This window comes from Heloderma suspectum, chromosome 3 (genome assembly GCF_057233095.1).
Source record: "Heloderma suspectum isolate Gila_16-S chromosome 3, 16-S_ref, whole genome shotgun sequence".
NCBI lineage: Eukaryota > Metazoa > Chordata > Lepidosauria > Squamata > Helodermatidae > Heloderma > Heloderma suspectum.
In genome coordinates this window covers 226,778,610-226,801,767 of record NC_139460.1, presented here as the reverse complement: position 1 = coordinate 226,801,767, position 23,158 = coordinate 226,778,610, and the positions used below count along the sequence as shown (strand labels likewise).

At 42.7% G+C, this 23,158-nt stretch overlaps 1 protein-coding gene across 2 annotated transcripts in view; it reads left to right on the top strand.

The window, feature by feature from the left end:
- BTAF1 (B-TFIID TATA-box binding protein associated factor 1) overlaps positions 1-23,158 on the top strand; it is an 88,551-nt gene that overhangs the window by 43,838 nt on the left and 21,555 nt on the right. For both annotated transcript variants that reach the window (XR_014789430.1, XM_084845900.1), the window contains exons 20-32: positions 9,904-10,330; positions 11,471-11,661; positions 12,684-12,837; positions 12,918-13,027; positions 13,693-13,894; positions 17,651-17,799; positions 19,973-20,125; positions 21,166-21,287; positions 21,375-21,542; positions 21,726-21,803; positions 21,891-22,020; positions 22,506-22,647; positions 22,803-22,933. Coding sequence is in view for 1 of the 2 variants with exons in the window: in XM_084845900.1 (XP_084702026.1) it covers positions 9,904-10,330; positions 11,471-11,661; positions 12,684-12,837; positions 12,918-13,027; positions 13,693-13,894; positions 17,651-17,799; positions 19,973-20,125; positions 21,166-21,287; positions 21,375-21,542; positions 21,726-21,803; positions 21,891-22,020; positions 22,506-22,647; positions 22,803-22,933 (2,157 nt within the window). In the remaining variant the exon portion in view is untranslated. The remainder of the gene's footprint in view (positions 1-9,903; positions 10,331-11,470; positions 11,662-12,683; positions 12,838-12,917; positions 13,028-13,692; positions 13,895-17,650; positions 17,800-19,972; positions 20,126-21,165; positions 21,288-21,374; positions 21,543-21,725; positions 21,804-21,890; positions 22,021-22,505; positions 22,648-22,802; positions 22,934-23,158) is intronic.

Here is a 23,158-nt window from a genome sequence, read left to right as displayed (position 1 = left end):
TTTTACTACTGTGTAAACATATTTATGCTAATCAGTCTCTTGAGATTGCTCTAGACACCATTGTCCCATCAGGTGAAAGGTGCTGGAGGAAGAAGTTCGCTTCAGACCTATCTTTATACACACTTGTTCTCCAAATGCTACTTGGCTACTGCTTATTTATTTCAAAGAACAGCTGTAGAGAAATGCCTCTGAATGTTTGACCACAGGATAACTGTAAGTGCAGCTTTGGGGTTGTACTGTGCCAGTTATGTTTTAAGATGTGGTCATTGTTGGAATAAGCAACAGCCATTAGTTAAAACCCTCTGTATTGGGGTGGGGAGTATTAACTGGTTGAAAAGTCATTAAATGGTAGTTGGGGTGTCAGGATCTGCTCAGTCTGGGAAGCTCTGCAGCTCCACCTGGGGGCCAGACATAGAAGACAGCCTGGCTCACAGTATTTGCAGGATTAGGCCCTGGCCCTGGCCCTGGCCCTGGCCCTGGCCCTGGCCCTGGCCCTGGCCCTGGCCCTGGCCCTGGCCCTGGCCCTGGAGGTGCTCCCACGTCCTCTGATGCAGACCAGCTGGGAGCCTCAGGGCGCCTTATAAAGAGCTTCCTCTTCCCTTCAAACCTTGCTGCAGCAACATGAGTCATCATGGTGGCAGCAACGTGTTCCAGTTGCTTGTTCCTGTTCTTTGCTGCACTTTGCTGGATCTTGACCCCTGCCTGTTTGGACTCTGCTTTCGCCTCTGGCCCTGCCTTACCTTGTTTGGGTATGACCCTTGCCCAGGTAACCTCTGCTCTCCGCCCACCTCCATCTCCCACCCAGTCCTGGTATTCTCCCCAAGGATGCCTGCTGCCCACACCCCGGACCTGACAGTTTGCTGTGGCCAAACCTACACCCTGACCAGGGTTCAGAATGGAGGTGGATCTGCCAAACATCTTGCAAATTCTGCAGGCCCAGATCTCATCCTTGCAAGCTTAGGTCCATGGCTTGCGTGTAGCTCCTGCAGCCCCACAGCTCCAGCACCCCTGCCCCTTCGAGCCCCAGCTGCTCCCTGCCTGAATGCTTCAATGGTGAACAGAAGAATCTATGGGGTTTCATTAATCAATGTCAGCTGTTGTTCTAGCGGCCTATCCTACACAGCGCAGCTGGGTGTATCTGATGGTGAGCCTATTTTCAGGGGTTGCTGTGACGTGGGCCTCCCCATTGCTGGAGGCCGATGACCCTGAGTTGGGGAACCTGACTGACTTTGTGTGGGCCTTGGAGGGCATGTTTGGAGATATAAACCAGGCCCACACAACATAGCTGGTCCTCCAGACCCTAAATTAGGGGTGCCAGACAGTTGCTGAATATGCTGCTGAGTTCCGTTGCTTGGCGGCTGACACGCTGTGGAATGAGGCGGCCCAGCAGTACCATTTTCATCTTGGCCTGAACTCCACCATCAAGGATGAGCTGGCCCGAGTAGACCTTCCTGCTACGCTACCAGCATTCATCACCCTCTGTGTTAACATCAACAGTTGCCTGAAGGAAAGGGATTCAGAACAACATGATTGGCAAGTCCTGGCAGAAATTCCCCTGTTTGGGTCAGGGAACCAAGACACTGCCCCCCAACCAGAACCCATGCAGGCGGTTGGCTCCTGGTGCCAGTTGACGGACATTGAGAAGCGGCAGCGAGCCCTGGATCTTTGCTGTGGCCGGGGCGGGGGAGCATTATGCTTCCGCCTGCCCTGCTAAGGTCTGGCACCAGGGAAAACGGCCCACCCCGGCAGCGTTAGGAGGAAGTCTACCAGGGTCCCCTACTTCCAACCCCCCATTTTTTTATTCTGATCCAGCTTCTGCTCCCGCAAGGCAGGCTCATCCAAGTAGAGACCAAGGTAGACTCTGGGGTCTCCTCGAACTTCATGGACTTGTCCTTTGTGAAGGATTTCCATATCCCTACTCAAGCCAAGCCCACTCCTGTACCAGTGGAGGGACTCAGTGGCTCACCCCTGTTGTCTGGGTCTGTCACACATGAGGTGTGCCCTTTGGTGATGCTGTCTGCTCCCAGTAATCGGGAACTGTTGCCTTGCGACCTCATCAGGACCCCACATTATCTTGTAGTTTTGGGGATCCCATGGTTAATTAAACATGACCACCATTTCCTGGAGCCAGCAGGCCCTCAAGTTTTAAGTCTCCTCATTGCAAGGAGATCTGATTCCTGTCAGTGCTTCTGTCCCCAGTGAGTATGGGAGCAGGGAATCCACAAGCCCCGGAGACACCACCCATGCTCCATGGTACTGCTTTGGGGGAGCTCCTGCCCCAAGATCTAGTCATCCTCCTAGCTCAGTACCAAGACCTCACGGACATCTTTGAGAAGAAAGGGGTTGAGACCCTGCCTCCACATCAGCCCTATGACTGTCCCATCAATCTGCAGCCAGGTGTGGAGATTCCATTTGGGTGGATATACTCACTTGCAGCCTCCAAATTAGCAGCTCTGCGGAAATACCTCCAAGATAACCTGGCCAGGGTGTTCATACACCCTTCGACCTCCCCAGCTGGAGCCCCAATCTTCTTTGTGAAAAAGGACAGGGAGTTACATCCCTGCATTGACTATCAGAAGTTAAATGAAGTCGCAGTCAAGAACCGGTACCCCCTGCCCCTTATTCTGGTGCCCTTCGAATGACTACGGGGGGCCAAGATTTTCACTAAATTGGATTGGGGGGAGCTTACAATTTGGTGACAATTCAGGAGGGCGACGAATGGAAGACGGTGTTTCTCACTCGGTACAGCCATTTCGAAATCCCACTGATGCCTTTTGGATTTTGTAATGCCTCTGTTACCTTCCAGCACTTCATCAATGATGTCCTCCATGATATGCTAGATCGTTTTGTGGTAGCCTATGTGGACGATATTTTGATCTCTTCTGAAACCCCTGAGGAATACCTCCAGGATGTCCTCCTGGTCTTGCAGCGCCTCAAGAAGCACTATATGTGAAACTAGAGAAATGTTGCCTTCCATCAAGAGACCATGGACTTCCTAGGTTACATTGTTTCCCCTGCCGGGCTCCAAATGGACCCATGGAAAGTCCAGGCCGTCATGGACTGGGATTCCCCCAGGGACATGAAGGGGGTTCAGAGATTTGTAGGTTTTGCCATTTTCTACTGGCAGTTCATCCAAGTCTTCTCCCACATCATTGCCCCCATCACAGCCCTGCTCAAAAAGGATGCCAAGTTCAGCTGGATGCCTACTGCTCAAGATTCATTCAAACTTAAAGTTAAAGACAGCCTTCACCACAGCTCCCATATTTGCGTATCCAGATCCCAGCCTCCCCGTTGTGGTTGAGGCCAGTGCCTCTAGTCAGGCTCTTGAAGCAGTCCTGTCACAACATCAAGGTCCGCAGTGCCTTCACCCATGTGCCTTCTAGTCCTGCCAGCTTACTACTGCAGAAAGGAACTATGATGTCTGGGACAAAAAGTTGCTGGCAATCAAGATAGCCTTTGAGGAGTGGTAGCATCGCCTGAAGTGAGCACCACATTCCATACAGGTGCTCATGGATTACCAGAATCTAGAACGTTTCCAGACCATGAAATGCCTCAAGCCACGCCAAGCTCGTTGGGCCCTGTTTTTTTATTCACTGACTTCCAAGTCACCTACTGGCCTGGCACCAAGGATGGAAAAGCCAAAGCACTCTCCCGAAAAGAGGAGGCTCCATTGGGAGAGAATGTCACCCCCGCACTATTGCTGACTCCCTCCAACTTTCTCCATGGAACCGTGGATTGCAAATTCATTTTGCAGGTTCATCAGGCTCTGCCCGGAGACCCTTACACAGGCCCCGGCTGAATGGGGGAGGACAGCCAGACCGCTCTGGACATCCTACACTCAATGTGCAGGTGGGCTGCCTATGCTACAGTGGGTGGCTTTACATCCCGGAAAGGCCCCTGGGGATCCAAATTCTCCAGCAATGCCACCATGCAAGTACAGCAGTCCATTGGGGTTACTCAAAGACTCTTGACTTGCTCTCGTGGGCCTTCTGGTGGCCAAGCCTGTGGCCCAACATCAGGAGATACCTCCAGTCCTACGATACGTGCACTAGAGCAAAGGTTCTTTGTCAGAGACCCCAGGGACTCCTGCAGCCTCTGCCCACCCCTGCCAAACTTTGGTCCACTGCTTCGCTTGACTTCGTTGTAGACTTGCCCCCATCGCACGGAACATCACGATCTTGGTGGTTGTGGATGCCCTGGCCAAGTGGTGCGCTTCATCCCAACCTGCAGCATACCCAACACTCCACAAACTGCCCACCTGTTCCTCGCCCACTTCTTCCACTTCCATGGACTCCCTGATGCTGTGATTTCCGCGGGATCACCCATGTACGCCTGCTGCTTCCCTTGCCCCTTCTGTCAATGACCAGGTAACACATATCCAAAGGATGCAAGCGGAGCTCACCCGCCACTTGGAATGGGCAAGGCCGCCTATAAGGAACGAGCAGATTGGCGTTGCCAGGAAGGGCCCTGCATCCAGGTTGGGGATAAGGTCTGGCTCTCTATGGAACACTACTGGTCCAACCACCCGTCCATGAAGCTGGACTTTCGTTATCAGGGCCCTTTCCCAGTACGGCAGCAGCTAAACCCCGTCACATACCAGCTGGATCTCCCCAGAACCTTGAAGATTCATCCAGTCTTCCATGTCTCCCAATTGAAGTTATACCACACCAACCCCTTTCCAGGCTGTCCAACTCTGCCACCTCCGGTTCGCAGACACAATGAGTACCATGTGACACAGATCCTCAACTCTAAGTGGCTCTGTGACAAACTCCACTGTCTAGTCAACTGGGAAGTCTATGGCCTGGACTGTCAGTTCTGGGAGCCTGTAGAGCATGTCCATGCCCCCATCAAATTTCGTGCCTTTCATCGGGCCCACCCTGATAAACCTGGACCCTGAATGGGGGTGGAAACCCCTTCCCGGTGCAGGGACTTCCAGTTGGAGCCAATGTCGCCCTGGCAGTATTCTGCGGAGGCTCTGTGGGACGCTATCTCAAACACCTTTTAAAAGGTTGAAAAACCTTTTCATCTTCCCCTGGAATTAAAAGGGGAAGCAAGAGTACCATCTGGATGAAATCTTTGAAGAGTAGCACCTTTTGCGGAGCAGCAGAAGGGCTGGACTTCAGGGTTAGTTTTCTAGAGCAAAGACAGTCAAAGCTGTTTTGAAACTCCTATCTAATTAGGAGAATACGGAGCTGATGAGCTCCAAATGTAGTTTTTAGTGTTTATGGATTAAAGATTACCAACAATATTTGAGGATCTGCAAAATTTGTTTAAAGAGGATGGCAACATCAAAGGGAAGGAAAAAAGGAACGGGACCATCGCCGACCCCCCCCCCTCCCTTGGCAAAGGCTCCTAGAAATGATGGAAATATAGAGGAGCTGCTTGCTCTGATAAAAACTTTGTCTTAACTGTCAGAACAGGCTAAGAGATTGGATACAATCCAAGATTCCATTACCGCCCTTCAAAGGGCTGTGGGTTTAATTAATACTTATCTGCAAAAGACGGAGTCCAAAGTTAATGACCTGCAAGATCGGGTGTCAGCTCAAGAGATTGCAATGCAAGCTTCTTATAATATCCTGTCTACTAGAATTTCTCAACTGGAAGCACTCACTCAAAGAGCGAACCTACGTATTATTGGCATCAAAGAACTACCCACTGATGTAAGCCTGTCTAAATTCTTGGATAAATTCCTGCATGAACTACTTGCTTTGCCATCTGATTATTTACTTGATATTGAGCATGCATTCTGTGTTCCAAGTCCGGCGCGTAGTGTTAAAGGGACTGCTGTTACTTTTATAGTTCAGTTCGCAAGAGTTTCTACAAAAAATTACATCCTGCACTTGGCAAGAGATGGGGGAGATCTTTTTGGGGGGCCAAAACAAGATAAAGTTATGCTATTTCCGTATTACACTAAAGAAATTGCTGATAAAAGAAAGCAATTCACTAAGGCAAGAAACCAGGCAAGACAAATGAATTTACAATATCACATAAAATACCCTGCCACATTTTGCATTCTCTTTGAAGGCCAGATGAAAAAGTTTTTAAATCATGAAATGGCAGAAGCTTGACTTGTTGGTAAAGCACGGAAACATCTTCAGTCCCATGAGTTAGGAACGTATAAACAATTATCACTTGTCGGTCTGTTTGGGTTACAAGATCCAGGCAGTATGCCAGAGATGATTGTTTACATATATCCAGGTTTTTTTACTTCCATTTTCTTTTATCTCCTTTTTTTAAAGAATAGAAATGATATACTGTATATAAAATTCCGGTTTGTGGGTGTATAGAAATGTACACACTCATATACAGTACTGTGCAAAAGTCTTAGGCCACCATTAGATTTGTTGTTTTAGCAATGGTATAATGACTATATATAATTATTTCTCAGTCTCTTCATTAGAATACAATCAGAAAGTACAGGGAATTTGTATGCGGTACTCAACAATAGAAAAAAAAATCAGAAAAAGTGGCAAGTATTTAGTGTGACCTCCCCTTACACTAGAGTAACAGCAGGCAGCTGGCCAGGAATGGTCTTCGTGGAAGGGTAGCAGCCAGGAAACCACTTTTGCGGAAGGGGAACAGGGTGAAAAGGCTAAGATATGCTAAAGCTCACAAAGATTGGAATGAGGATCAGTGGAAAAGAGTAGTATGGAGTGATGAATCCAAGTTTGAAATTTTGCGGTCCAATCATCGACAATATGTGAGAAGAAGAGTTGGAGAGAGATGGACGAATGAGTGGTTGCAGCCTTCAGTGAAACATGGGGCTGATCTACATTGCAGTCACATCACAACTTCAAATCTTCAAAGATCATGCCTCAATTAGAAAAAAAAACATCACGGAGAAGCCCTGATTCTGCGACGATAATGCCTGAATTTTTTAAAAAAACATCCAGAGCGGGGGATAGGACGGGGTAAAACTTTATCTTATTTGAAGGGATACAACACCCCCCTGTTCAGTGCAGGAAGCCTGATTCCCAGGCGGTCTCCCATCCAAGCACTGACCGGGACCGACCCTGCTTAGCTTCTGAGATCAGACAAGTGCGTGCACATCCAGCCCTTTGCTTGTTGCTGAGGAAACGGGGGCTGCTGAGGAAGCTATGCGATTGGTAGCCGGAAGAAGACATGGGGCCGTTGAGAGCTGTGATTGGACAGGAGGGAAATACAAACACCGCTGCATATGGACAGGCGGGTGAGGGGACTACGACTGGATATGGTAGCGAAGGCAGAAAATCAGAGCACATTAAGGTGAAATACCAGGATATTAGTGTATTGAAAGTGGGAGCACAGAAGTGGGAAATTCCGGTTCCAATTCGAGGTGGCTACTGCGTAGTGTGAAAGGCGGGCGATGAAACCTCATTGGAAGCGAAAAAAGGCGGTAAGTGTAGATCCAGCCATGGTGGAGGGTCTGTCCTGGTTTGGGGCTGTATTTCTGCCAGTGGTGTTGGCGATCTTGTCCGTATTGATGGGATCATGAATGCTGAAAAGTACAGACAGGCTTTAATTCATCATGCCATTCCTTCTAGAAAGCACCTGATTGGGAATGGTTTCATTTTCAGTATGATAATGATCCCAAGCACACTGCTAATGCAATGAAATCATATTTAGCGAGGAAAACAGCTGATAAAACACTTGACAGTCATGGACTGGCCTCCACAGAGTCCAGACCTGAATATTATAGTGGCAGTATGGGATCACCAGGACAGAGAAAGAAAAAAAGACAACCTACATCTAAAGAAGAACTCTGGGAAGTGCTGAAAGAAGCCTGGTATAATATACCAGAAGATTACTTCAGAAAACTTCAGGATAGTCTCCCCAAAAGAGTTCAAGATGTGCTTAGAGCCAAGGGAGGTCACCCTAAATACTGTATTTTCTGTTTGTATCTTAATACAGAGACCGAAAAATAATTATGGATGGTCATTAAAACTTTGCTAAAACAACATAGCTGGTGGTGGCCTAGGACTTTTGCACAGTACTGTATATATTTAGAAATACTATCTAAAATATAGATAGAATAAAATATACTAGTGATGTTGCGTTTTTCTCTTCTCCTTAATTTCCTTTTTCTTTTAATTAGTATTCGTATTTTGAGAATATGAGTAGTAATATTCTTGGTTGGTTGATTTTAGCTTTACCGTTATATGTTAATTGGAAAGCATTTTATGACTAGGGGAAAAGAATTGTATGCCTGTTTCCATGCTATATAAGTCTGAGGATATGTTACTGAAATAAGATGGATTACCTAGGCTGTACTGAATTTTAATATTGGTAATGGTATAATCTTTTAAGTAGAGTGATACTTGAAGTTTATGTGTAAGGGAGTTTAAATTTAACCCTTTTATGTAACTTTTTTTAAAATACTTTTTCTTGTTCCCTTTGTTTCCCTGTTCTTTCTCTGTTTTCCTTCTCTTTCCCTTTTATATATTTTTTTTTATTTTTTGGTTGTTGCTGTATCCTCCAAAAAATACTGTAATGTTGGAAACTGTAGATGGTGATTATGTTGTCGGTATTCTTTATTTCATTTATAAAGGTAAAAAATAGAATAAAAAGTATAGATCAAGAAACCTCTTCCCGGTGTGGGAAGGTACTGTCAGGATCTCCTCAGTCTTGGAAGCTCTGCAGCTCTACCCGGGGGCTAGACATAGAAGACAGCCTGGCTCACAGTATTTCCAGGATTAGGCCCTGGCCCTGCCATGCCTTGTTTGGGTCTCACCCTGGCCCAGGGAACCTCTGCTCTCCACCCACCTCCATCCCTCCTGGTCCTGGTGTTCTTGCATGCCTGCCGCCCACACCCCGGACCTGACATGGGATGCTGGTTTTGCTTTCACTTTCCCCTCTTTTAGGTATAACAAGAAGATGGCTGTTAATATTAAGTAAAGCTGATGTTTAAAGCTTACAGTTGTCTTCTATCTCAAGTGTGGTGAGACAAAACTTACTCTGCAACATTCATAAGGTTTGGGACAAATGTACGTCACAAGAATTCCCCACAATATTCTGAATGAGAAATAAAGGGAAAAAATTCTGATTCTGAAGTGTAATGCAGGGAAGCTCTAATGCAACAGTTTTTCAATTCAATGAACTTGGGAACATAGGAAATATGTTTGTCTAGTAATGGATATATCTGGTTGCTTTAGGGAGCAATCCTGTGGCCACTAACCATTGTCTGAGGGGCCATAGGATACTAGGGATTCCTCCCTCTGAGGTCAGAGACAGCTCTCCAACTTCAGAAGGGAGTTGGAGATCTGACCCCTTCCCCACCCCCTCACAGCCAGCATAGAAAGAACCACACTGACTGCCCTCCAAGGTTGGAAAATTGACCTTGGAGAGGAGGGAAAGGGGGCATTCCAGTGGGAAGGGAGGATACAAGTTATCCTGACCCTCTGCCAGCCTCCTTCTCTCCCCCTCTGAAGTGCCATCACTAGACAGGCTAAAAAACCCATCTATGGAAATCTGCAGGATGGGAGAGTGGGGAGGCAAAGATTGCTTCTGCCGCTCCTCCACCCCTGTATTGGATGATCAGAACCCTCCGAGTTCAGGGGTTTCTGATCGAGGATGCAATCTTAGGGATTGCGCCCTACGAAAGTCTTGTCTTGGGTACAATGGGACTTACTCCAATTGACTACTGTCTACTTCCCATCTTTGGCAATGTTTTGATCATTCTGAGCACTGCGATGGCTGTGCCAAGTGCCCTCCAACTTCCTCTTCATATTTCATAAGTGTGGTCTTATTTTGAGCCTGGATATATTCTTGGCTTCCTTGTTTACATCTGGAAACACAGGTCAAAAATAGACCAAAAGCATTGATGGGTTCCAACTTTCAGTTCCATGTGTTAAAAAAAGATGTAGTGTCCTTTCTGTCACATATAGTTATAGCAATTCTTCTGTTGGCTAATTTTCTTTTTCTTAGGTCACTACTGTCTTCAATGAAGCTACATCCCCTCTTAATATAAATGAAAAAGTTTTACAGCAACTAGAAAGCAAACGACAGCAAGTCCAAATTACTGTTGCAGAAACAAATCAAGAATGGCAAACATTGCAGCTAAGAGTGCATACTTTTACTGCCTGTGCTGTTGTGAACCTGGGACAGCTTCCAGAAAAATTAAACCCCATCATAAAACCTCTGATGGAGGCTGTGAAGAAAGAAGAGAATACATTAGTACAAAACCATTCAGCTTTGTGCATAGCGAAGTTACTTCAGCAATGTACAACCAGATCTCCATGTCCCAACTCAAAGATAATAAAAAATCTTTGCAACTCGCTCTGCGTGGACCCACATCTTACTCCTTTAGCATCATGTCCTGCACAACCCCAGAGCAGCCATGAAAACTCAAAAGGTATGTTGACAAGCTCTGAAACTTTAGAATAATGGAAGTTTCAACCCTTGGGAACTGTACAACTTTGGGAGCCTGAAGGAAGGCTAGACGTACGTACTAAGTTACTCAGTCACAGTAAACTACAAGTGAAGAGGCTGTCCAAAACAGTTTGGGGAATTTATGATTGAATAACCCTTGATGAACTGTCACAGCAACTTCCAGTTAACAATGAAATTGGTATCTTTGCATTGTAATGCTGTCTGGATATTAAGTCTGGCATCTGGAGAATCTTTGGATTCTAAGAATAGGAAAATATTACAAAAAGTCCTACTTTGTAAGTCCTTGATATTGTGTACTATCTAGTGGTCACTGGTTTATAATCATCTTTTAATACCTGTTTATGCTTCTCTGGTGTTTAAAGGGTCTCAATTTTTAAATGAGAAACATTTTAAATAAATGGTTCCATTGTGCTAAACTTTTAGTGCTTCTAGTTTCTCATTCCTGTTTTGAATGGGCTTCTTCCTTGGGAATACCATTGGTTCTGATCACATGCATGAAGTCAGCTGTTGATTTTCCCCAGTAATCTGCCTATGGAAGGATTGGGAGTGAGATTTGGCCTTTCTCTACTTCTCATTGTGGGGAGAAGAAATGGCTGTTCCACAGTTACCTGAATTCTCTCACCCTGGGAGAGTAAAACCTCTTTAAAGTGTCAGGGGAAATCCATTGTTTCAGTTACTCTGGTTCAGTCATTCACTCTTTCCCATAGTGGAAGGAACACATGTGTCAGAGTCCCTCTTCCAGGGACAATCAAGGCAAGGGTGTGGGGACAACTTGCAAACACTTCATTTCTCTCTAGGAGTAACATACACCTGGTTTTCCTTGTTCCCTACCAATATGCCACTTTGTTGTAAAGCTGTATATTTGAATTTGGTTGTTCTAGTGACTGTACTCCTTTCTGTAGTTCAGCTTCCACATTTATTAGAGAATATTTCAGACTCTGTATTTCTCTTCTCTCCTTCCTGTTTTTTTCCCTCTGCTTTCCCTTCTGCTTCTAAATTCTTACAGGAAAACATATGTTGCTGGCTTTTCCTGCTGGTTCTATCAGCACAGTTGCTACCTAGTCATGAAAGTATTTTTAATTACCACCTTTATTTATTGTAGGATCTAATTCTGAAAGAGATGGGATGCATCACACAGTCACCAAGCATAGAGGTATAATCACACTATATAGGCATCAAAAAGCTGCGTTTGCCATCACAAGCCGACGAGGTCCTACGCCAAAGGCCCCCAAAGCCCAAATGGGAGATCTGCCTACAAGCAGTAGTGGAAACATAACTACAGAACTTGATGAAGTGGGTACAAACTTTAAATTTCAATTTTGCAAGTGGCATCATGCTCTGTTCCACTTTAGATGCATATAACCATACAGTTTTGCTTAAGTATTCAGATTTTTCTGTGGAGACAAAAGGGATCATGTAAAGAGGAAAGCATAGTTTTTTCTATGTATGACTTTAAAAAAAAAAAAGGATTGCATCCTTTCCTTACCCATAACTACCCCCTACTGTCTCTCCTTTAAAAAATGAATCGAGAGAGAAGTTTCTCTGTATGCTGGTTTAGCTTGCTTTCTGCCCATTCTTTCCCTATCTCATGGTAGAAGGGAAAATGTGGCAGTTGCATATATTTGTGTCGATTCCTTCCACTTGTAGGATCAATTTTAAAAGAGCATTAGAAAAGTGGTGGGGGAGAATAATGTTCTGGCAGCTCATCTTTCTAGAGCCTGTTCCTGGTTCCTTTTAAACCTGATGGCTGAATCACACACTTGATGACTGGTAACTGTTAATTAGCTTCATTAAAAAAAATAAAAAAGCACTGTGATCTGAGGTGGTAATGTGATATGAAGTTCTATCTAGTTGTGTTCTGTTTGCAAGCCATCAATGATGAACATACGTGAATAAACTGGTCCTTAAAGCTGTTTTGTGAATCTCATTTTGACTTTGGATAAATTTAGCTAGTTCTGTAGGTTAGTACAGCTATGTGTTTGTTAAAACATATGAACAAGTAATAGTCTTAGTCACCAATCTAATCCTTGTTTATATCATATTTGTCTCTTTTGGTTGTGATTCTGGAGAGAAGTGTTTTATAGTTATAGTCTGCTCTGAATTTGCTGGTTGATCATTGGCAGTTATTGCTCCTAAACCTTGCTACTTTTACTTTGGATAGTCTTTGATGTATTATGGGTTGTAGCTTTCTATTACCAGCTTGATATGCAGAGAGTGTAGGACAGCCCCCTAATTTATTCTGGCGAGATAGATAGATGGAAATGTATTTTATTTTGCATCATAACCCTTTTATTGTCCCTCCTATTACATTGTAGGCTCAGAAGCCCTATGTTGTTCAAAGGAGAGGAGCAGAATTTGCTTTATCCACTATTGCCAAACATTTTGGTGGTGAAATGGCAGTGGGCTTGCCACATCTCTGGGATGCTATGGTTGGTTCTTTAAGGAACAATATTGATATAAACAGCTTTGGTATGTATATGTCTTAGGGTATGGGGTATTTATAAGTTCAGTTTTTAAAGTTCTCTGATATGGGGTATTTCCTCTAATAGATCGAAAACCACTCTTGGAAAAAGGGGATGGTCCAGCTCAGGAACTGGTGAACTCTCTGCAGGTTTTTGAAACAACTGCAGCTTCTATGGATGTTCAACTTCACCCTTTGGTAATTATATTGTTTTGAATGTAACTTCTAACACAATTGCTATTACAAATGTGGGTGTTTTAAATTGGCTGTATGATCGAGCATATGATCTTTGTCTTTACACATTTCCTAAAGTAGGAGAAATGTTTATAACTGCAGTCTGCAATGACAATAAATTATGTAAGTTAAAACCCCAGTGTTTAAATGGCTATTATTTTTTCAAAATGGGGCACTGGCTAGTTGCATAGTTCTCAGCATTGCTGTAACATCTGTGCTTTAAAAGATGCAAATTACTTCTAGAAGCTATTTTAAAACTGATTTTCAGTAGTATAAGAAATGACAATACAAATATTTTGGCTGGTTTTGTTTTTTTTTTACTGGGAGGAAAGTATTTATTAAGTGATGACTGTCTTTAGAAATAAGAGCCAAAACTTTTAAGCTGCTGAATACCTAATATGTTCTTTTTCACTTGTGTTCTGAAATACACACTGACTTTACTCATTTTTCTCCTGTATTTGTTTCCAGGTGCAAGTAGATTAGAGGCATCATACCTCTAATATATTATATTAATAATATAATAAAGTATTTTTGAATTTTGCAGGTCACGCTATTTTAATGAACTAAAACAGTCTCTTAAATAGTACCCAGTATATTTATAAAAACTGATATATTGTTTCTTTTTACAGTTGATACAGCACTTGCCTTATCTTTCTATGTGCCTTCAACACCCCAGCACTGCAGTGAGACACATGGCTGCTCGTTGTGTAGGTGTAATGAGCAAAATAGCTACTATAGAAACCATTCACATTTTCTTGGAAAAGGTTCTTCCTTGGCTGGGAGCAATAGATGACAGTACAAAGCAAGAGGGTGCCATTGAAGCTCTTGCCTGTATCCTTTCCTAATTCTTAAGGAGAATTACTCATGTGTTACCTTCCTTAACTACCAAATACTCTCCTAATATATGGTTTAGTGGAATCATTTCATAAGCTTTGTGAAACCTGGGGGTAAAAAAAAATGTTAAATGCTTCTCCAGGATTGTATTGGACTAGAGTTCTTTGCTTCTGACTAGCATAGTATGTGTGATTATTTGATTCCAGGCTTGGTAGCAGAAAGAACTTTATGAAAATGCACAAGAATTGTTTGAGCTTCAGTCCAGTGCCTCCCATCTTGCCCAGAATTACATCTGGTAGTGCTTTGCTACTGCATAGAGAAGTTTTCTAGAAAGAGTACTATACCCAGTAACACTGATACTGGTGATCAGAGGCTGTCCCTTCCTTGACAAATACATGAGAGTATGTTCTGTAGCTTACAGTTGAGCATATTCTCAAGGTTTCTGTTACGACATCACGGAAACATCTTGCTCCACTAGTTGGGAAGATCATCTGCGTTGTTATCTAGCTGGCTTAATATGATTCCAATTTCATTTGATATTTTTTAAAAATAGTTCATCAGCTAATTCATTTGGCCAAGATTGTGCTATGCTGGAAGCCACGCTGGAGATCCCCTGGCCTTCGTGAGCAGCCTTGGTGTCGGGGTAGGCTGAAATGTCCTGGTGCACAAGTAGAAGTCTACATGTGGATGTTTGAATACCAGCAGTTATCTGAATAATTCTAAGCAGTGTAACATTAGCAGTATGTTATGTGACGAGACAACAACAGGGGTCCACATTTCCCCTTGCCATGCTTACTTGCTACTCTGAAGTAGCAAGTAAGACAGTCATCCTCTGAAGGGATTACTGTCTCCAGTCTTCCTCCCATCTGTGGAGTTGGGTAGTGGGTGCCAGGGGCACAGTTCATCCTTACAGTTGTGTGGGGACAATCTCTATGCCCCTCTTGAACTTGAACTCCATGGTTAGCAGAAAGGTTTCAGCCAGAGGTGCCTAGGAAGTGGAGAGGTGGAATGGCACTCTGGTGGAATCCCACTCTGAGCTGGGATGAGAGGCTAGAGCTTCTCATTGGAGCTCCAAATGCATCAGAAACAATGTGTCAAAAGAAGCTTTAGCCCTAGAAAAGGAGGCAGGGATCATCCCCACAATTGTGCTGGGCTTATGAGCCCCCGCTGTCATCTCTGAAACACAGTGCAGCAACTGCAGGGACAATCCAGTCATCCTTCCTTCCTTCAAACTTGGAGCTGGGTGGAGAGCAGTGAATTAATTGTATTTGGTGTCAAGAGGCAATGGGATGGTTAGAGTATGCATGAGAGTAGTGGTAGTAGCAGTTGCTGTGGCTGTACTTGGGCAAAGTAGCAGCTGAATGGCAAGGAGAAAAGCTAGTGCTTGCAAGATGCATCAGGAACAAGAAAGGCCTAGAGTTCTGTTCTATTCAGAGAAAACAGAAGGGAAATAAAACCACTCAGAATGAGCCTGGGTGGCTGCAGGCTTAGTACAAGACTACAGGTGACTAGATTAAAGTAAATTTTAAGCTCTCAGCTGCAATGCATCAATATGACATGTTAAACTGCAGTGCCAGTGTGCCTTGAATTCCTTGAGCACTAATGCACATTAAAGGAAGTATTTCAATTGAGAACTCGTTAACTGTAATAATTGTGTCAGTGGAGTACTACAACTACTACAAAGGGCTTTAAACTTTAAAGGTGCTTAGCACAATCCCCCTGTATCTATTGTTTGACATTTAGCATGCTTCATCCCCTCAGAAGGTGATACTGTGCCTGCAAATTTCATCCAGCTCTGCCAAAAAATAAAAAGGTATAGATGTTACACTATAATGGGGAAATCAACAGTAAGGAAGACACTTAAGGCCTCAGAAAGCGAGGCGAGGCTCTACCTTGGAACTGAGCTAATGTGCAAAGTCATTCCAAGTACACTGAGTCAAAGCAGGTTTCAAGGCAAATATTTTTTCTGTGCACAGCCCTAATATCCAGTGTCTCATGTAGTACACTGGATAGAGTGTTGCGGTTGACTAAAACCAGAGGGGTGGAGAAGGGAGATGTGCAGCCTTGCACTCCTGATGGATAAAAGGGATAAATAATCTAAAAGTGTATGGTAGAAGAGAAGTAAGCTGAAGTGAAATACCTATTAGTGCTTGTGGGGATGAAGGAGGGAATTTGTGCAGATGAGGGGAAAAGCAAAGCAGCAAAGGAATATCTTCAGCATTATAAAAGCTGCAGCGTTATAAAAGGGCTTATGAGAACTCGGTGGATAGAAATACATACTGACCTAGTCACAAGTTCACAAGTCATAAAGAGCTTCGGCTATTGGGCGGTATAGAAATGAAATAAATAATAAATAAATAAGTAAGTAAGTAATGAGAAGCTACCGTAGGTGAATTTGCCATGGAGCTTCTCTTTGTGGTGACAGACACCATTTTGAGTATTTGGGTGTGCCATGGGCACTTATGCTTCTTGTTACATGTGAACCTGGCGAGGGTGTGTTGTTGGGGTGGTTGACAAGTCACCCAAAAACCATGGGCTGTTCTAGGGTTGCGTGTGGCTTGTCAACCACCCCAACAACCCACCCTCACTAGGTTTGCACGTAACGAAAAGCTATGGCATGCCCAGCCATGCCCCGAATATTCAAAATTACGGCTACCACTGCAACAACAAAACCCCACAAGGAAATTCACCCATGGTGGCTTTTCGTTATGTGCGAACCAAGCCATTGATTTTGTTACATTTGAATCCTGTTCTTCTGCCAGCTCTGAATCAAAGCCATATACATATGGATGTGTGTATCATATTTTACGCTGAAGAACTGTGACCAGTATGTTAGACTGAGATGTGGCAGTGGGCAAAAGGCTGAGTGGGAATTTAATCCCAGCTCTCCTTGGTAGAAGTCAAACAGGCTACTACTACACCACATTGACCTGGAAGTTAGAGATTCAGTCTAGTGGGTATTATAAGCCTAATGTAACTTTTATTTAGCTTTCTCTGTGCTGCTTGCATACAACCACATGCTTCATCTGTGCAATATAACCCTTTCTCTGGTAGTTGAAAGGCCAATAGTGGGATTTCTTGTCCTAATTCCAAAGTAGCTCCAATCTTTTTCCTCTTAAAATCAAGCTTGTTCTCCATTAAGATTAATACTGCACAATATATTATAAACCATTAAAATTCCACCTTGTTGCCATTTTAATCCATTTTCTTAGTAAGCAGAGCTGAGCTGGAAGGTTTTTTATGTACCCTGTGACCTGTAAGAGAGGGAATGTGTGGATAAATAATACAGAAAATATTGAAGTGTTCACTGGTCACAAATTCTGTTTTTAGTTGGGCTAGTTGCATCCTAAATCTCGCACATATGTCTTTCTTAGGTAATTATGGCTTAGGTCCAAATGTACCATAGTATGAGCAGAAGGTACCTACACTTGTGCAGGTATCCCTGATTTTCTGCCAATGGCCCCATCCCACACCCTTACAGAAGGTACCGTAGTCCTCCTGAGTACCATTTCAGGGGGTGCAGCAGGAAGGGGGAGGCAAGAAAGCCCTGCTTCTTGAGCGGAACTCTGCTCATAGAAATTAAGATCCAAGCCTATATAATTTAATCATTCCTGTTTAGATGCATTTATGATTTTAGATCCTTTTGGAATTAGAGGGGGAGCCATGTTATAAACCCAAAATAAGCCAGAATTGTTATTAGTATATTAGAAATGCCTCTGAACCTGGCAAAATGGTCCTTAATTACTAATCCAGCTGTAATGGAGCAGCTAGATGTTGGAATTATTCCCTACATAGTTCTTCTCGTGGTCCCAGTTCTGGGCAGAATGAGCGATCAGACAGACAGCGTACGCTTCATGGCCACTCAGTGCTTTGCAACACTAATTAGGCTAATGCCTCTTGAGGTAAGTCCAAAGTCCTCTCCTGGCTGATGTATATTCTGTCTTCTCTACTTCCTGGATGCTTGAACCTGTGGAACAGTGATTGCTAAGATTCAAGAAGGGTCTGCTGTGCTTGGAAGTCCAGCAGCAGCTGGTAGTGGGTACAGGCATGTCAACTTGTTCTGTGGAACATATTTGCTCAGGGTCTGGACAAGTGGAAGCTCTGCAAGTAACTAGAGGAAGGATATGCTCAGTTCCTGTCCTTTGGTTCTGTACCTCTTCTCTACATCCTGGCCCTGTATGGTCCACTCACCCACCCGCTCCATCTGGACAGAGCAGCTTTCCGATATTGAACTCAGAGTGTGCTTGATCTGAATGGGATCCAGGCAAGAGAGTGGGGATGAAGGGAAGGGGGAAACACTCCTTTTAGAACTAGTTTCAATATCGCTTTGAGAATCTGTGATCCAAAGCATACAGAGCTATGGAATACACATAATTGTTTATGAGGATCTTACTCCTCCTCAAACAGATGGATGGTGTTAGGTTGAGGGATACGTCTTGAACGGTTGAGTAAGTTTTCAACTTGGGTTCTGTTTAAATAACAGTGAGATTGAGCTAACTACATTAATGCTTTCAGAAAATCTGTACCAGAAACGTTAGCAATGTAGATGCAATTCCAGCTGAAGTCACTAGAAGGTGTACTGGTTTTAAAGGAGGATTAGACTGGATGGTGCCAGATTTGTATCCTGTTTTATTCATACTACTACTTCTTTCTGGTCAAGTAGAGAATTCATTTGAGTCTATGTCACTCGTCAGGCAGTAAATATTTGCTTTTATGTTTCAGTACTCTTATTTTTCATGTGGTGCCCTTCACTGGAAGTTAGAACTTACTAATCTTCACTGAATAATTTAAATATTGCAGTAACCTTTAAGAGCAAGGGTTAGCCAGCATTTAACTCACATTGTAGCCATCAAGAATTTTGGGTTTTTAAGATGAGGGCAAGTTTGCAAAATGGCCAAAATACAATTCTTCCAAATTGCTCCAAAATGATATTCCTCTATTATTTAACATAAACATAAATAATGTGTTAAAATAGTAGTATGTGTTTTTTTTAATGTAACAAATATAGCAAGGGTGGATGTAAAGTTAGATGATAGTATCAGTATCAAGTAATGCATTACGTTTTCACTGTAAAGCCTATAAACAAGATTCTTCATTAATAAATTATGAATATTAATGAGATACTATATCTGAGCCCTTCTTTGGGAAAATTCTGTCCTCCTATCTTCTAGCTGAAGAACTATACAGGCATGTACCTTTCGTTGTGGTCACAAATTCTTGGTAGGGCTAGTTTGATCTCCAGGGCAGACTGCTGCAATGTGTTCTCCTTGGGGCACAGTGCAGCAACCTGCCTTCTGACAGGAGTAGGGCTGTTTTGCAGAAGCTATATTGTCTGAACCTCTTAGCAGTTTCCTAGAATACTTTAAGATGCTGGTATTATCTTACAAAGCCCTGAACAGCATTGCACCTGCAGGTCTTGGTAAGCATTTCTTACTAGAGGGGTGTTCCTGTGCATTAAGATTTGCCAGTAGACAAACATGAGTTTTGGCCTGTTGGATTCTAAAACCCTGTTGCAAAAGTATGGTCTTAACCAGCCTAGAGTTTTTCGAAAAGAAGCTTGCAATAGCTAGGGAACCAAGTATTTAAGAAAGTGAAGCTTGTAAAAAAAATGTATTGGGATATAATTCTAGAAAGGGGTAGTCTTTAGGCATTACTTTATTTAGCTTCTAGCACCCATTCTTGAAGGGGAAAAAAAACAAAAAAGATTTTCCTGAAGAAGTGAAACGTTTGTGTGGTTTGTGTTAGAAATGTGTGAGAAATTTTCTCATTTGCTTAAAATCAGATTTTTATGATCTTAAGATGGTACTTGAATTGATTACTCTCTTTCAGTTATAAATGCATCCTTTCATTTATGCTTCATCCTATAACTTTTCTAGGCTCTTAATAAATATGTATTTTGTGCATTGCGAACACTGAAATTATTTCCAAGATCATAAATAACACTGAAATATCAAGAAACCATTAATGAATATTTCAGAATGCTTTTTTAGTAGAAGATACTGGTAGAATTGATATATGAATTAAAAGAATCTTCTGGGGAAATCCTGAACTGCATTTTACTTTTTCTTGTTTCAGGCTGGCATTCCAGACCCACCAGATATGTCTGAAGACTTAATCAAAATTAAAGCTAAGGAGCGCCATTTTCTGGAACAATTATTGGATGGGAAAAAACTAGAGAACTATAAAATTCCAGTACCAATTAAAGCAGAACTCAGGAAATATCAGCAGGTAAGTTCTTACTGGAAGTTCTCACTTTCCTCCTCTCTCTCTCTCTCTCTCTCTCTCTCTCTCACACACACACACACACACACACACACTCACACTCACACTCACTCACACTCTTTTCACATTTGAGGTCCTTTTTTCTAGATTTGGATAGTTTATCTGATCATTATTTAAAAATTTGTTTTATGTAACCTTCTCACATGATGAAAAAGTGCCCGGTTTGTAGTGTTCTGTGCTCGTTTTTAGCCATGATTTAGATTTGAGAACCTTAACCTATTTTCTCATTAAATACCTACCTGAAAATAGAGAATGTAGCTAAAGTTATATTGGCTCTACTGATCAATAAAAGTACCTAATAAGATTGCTGAGATTAATCAAGAAATGGATGAGCAGGGGTGGAAATACATTTTTGTGTGCTAGCACCAGCACTGAGTGACATGTTTTCTAGCACAGAAGGCATTTTAAGGAGAAGCGCACGGTAGCATCATTTTGAAGTATTTTTCAAATTCAGGGCTCTGATCCATATTTTGACTGTTGGCGTATTTATGCCGTGGTTTAGTATTAACATTAAAGTGTGCGTCCCAATTGGGAGGAGAAGACTTAGCTTTATTCCTAGTAGACTCTTTCTCCTCCAAGTGGTGTTCCACTGGCAAGAGAAGTGTGGTTGGTGGGGATGGGAGAGAAGGCTTTTTTGATGGTGGTGCCCAACTGGGGAATTCTACTCCAAGGTAGGTACAAATTGGTCTGTACCTACCTTCTGTTGTGTTTTGTTTTAGGCAGGAAGTTAAGACATTCTTCTTCCGTTGGGCATTTAGTATACTTTAATGTTTTCTATTGTCAGATTAATTTTATTAGCTTTTTATTAGCTTCCGTTATGTTCTCCATTTAAAAAAAATGGTAAAGATATTTAAACTGTTGTAAATGACAATCAGGGCCCTTCTAAGAACTGAAAGGCGATATATAAATGTGTGTTTAAACAAGAGAGGCCTAAGTTACATTCCTTTCCCCCTGCTCTAAGGAGTGTTTTCCCTTTCCATTTACAGGAAGGTGTAAATTGGCTGGCTTTTCTCAACAAATACAAGCTTCATGGTATCCTCTGTGATGATATGGGCTTAGGAAAAACCCTGCAGTCCATCTGTATTCTTGCAGGAGATCACTGTCTCAGGTAGCCTACACAATGATTGTGGGTCAATCTTACTTCAGCATTTTCTCAGTATAAAACATATCCTGTAATGTGGTTTTATTTTCCAAGGGCCCAAGAATATGCAAGGACTAAAATGGCTGATAGTGTTCCACTCCCATCCTTGGTGGTATGCCCTCCCACACTTACAGGCCATTGGGTGGATGAGGTGGGCAAATTTTGTTCCAAAGAATATCTGAATCCTTTGCACTACACTGGCCCTCCCACAGAAAGGGCAAGGTAAGCAATACATTGTAGAAGCCTGTTTTAAGGTGTGGCTTGAAATTATGTGTCCTCCTTTTGGGATTATTTGAGAAGTACTGAAATTACTCATCTACCTAAAAATATTTCTATAGAGATGGTTGTGTTTGGTTTCTGTACAGTATTTAAAGACCTAATTTGTTTATACTTTGTCTTCTTAAGGCTACAACACCATGTAAAAAGACACAACCTAATTGTAGCTTCCTATGATGTTGTAAGAAATGACATTGATTTCTTCAGGTAAGAGCAATTGTTCTTTCTGTTCCTTTTAATATATCCTATGCTTTACAACTGTTTAAAGTTGATTTGTTGTGTTTTCTTTCCTAGAAATATTAAATTTAACTACTGTATTCTTGATGAAGGCCATGTCATAAAAAATGGAAAAACAAAACTGTCAAAAGCGATAAAGCAATTGACTGCCAATTATAGGATAATACTCTCTGGGACGCCAATTCAGGTAATCCACGTCTCTCTGTTGAAAGGGGCTAGAGGTGGCAGTGAAAGATTTCTTAAAACTTGTTAAAAAAAAAAAAAGGCCAGTTCTGACGAGGTGCATTTGGTGGGGGAGTGGGATCACAGCCATCTGCCACGAGCATCTCTGGGGCTGCTAGATATCCATACATGTGCATCTCTTTAAAGTAGTGAAAAATACAATGTCTTGAGGGTCCAAACCATGCACTTGATGGTCAGCCGTTACATGGGAAATTGATTGGACAGTTTGAGCTTATGTATGTTAGATTTTTTATCTAACATAAAGTAGGTCTTAAGCAGACACGACATACATGCCAGGGCATCTATCGGACTTAGAGATGGGAGAGGTGCTTGCAGTGGAATGGGACAGACAGTCATGACGCTACTCCGGTATCATGCAGTAAATTCATTAGAACTGGTCTAGTTTGTTGTGATTACGGTTTTTCTAATGAATGTTTATCCTGTGTTCAGAACAACGTCTTAGAGCTGTGGTCGCTGTTTGACTTCCTTATGCCAGGATTTTTGGGTACTGAGCGCCAATTTGCAGCTCGCTATGGCAAACCTATATTAGCAAGTAGGGATGCTCGGAGCTCCAGTCGAGAACAGGAAGCAGGTAAGAAACAAATTCTCATTTCTTAATAAAGCAGTATTGCGGTTGGAGGACTTCATGTTTTGCTCTTGATGTGCCAGTATATGACACCAGAAGAATCTTGTTCATATTAATGGCTTCACTAATACATGCACTTTTTCTGTTGTGTGCATTTGCAGGTGTACTTGCTATGGAAGCATTGCACAGACAAGTCCTGCCATTTTTGTTGAGAAGAATGAAAGAAGATGTGCTACAAGATCTTCCACCAAAAATTATTCAAGACTATTACTGCATCCTTAGTCCTCTACAGGCAAGTTCCTTGATTTGCATTACATTAGCATTACTAAACAACAAAAAAGCTAATTGTGGATTCCTCAAATTTTAGACTTGTTCTAAACCGGAATATTATTGGGGTTTTTTAATGGTCCTACTTGGAAAATATTGCTGGGTTTGAATCCAACATAAAAGCATAGCATGCTCACAGACTAGTTGTCCATAACTTCTCAGACTCAAAACATTTGAGTTGGATCCAGCA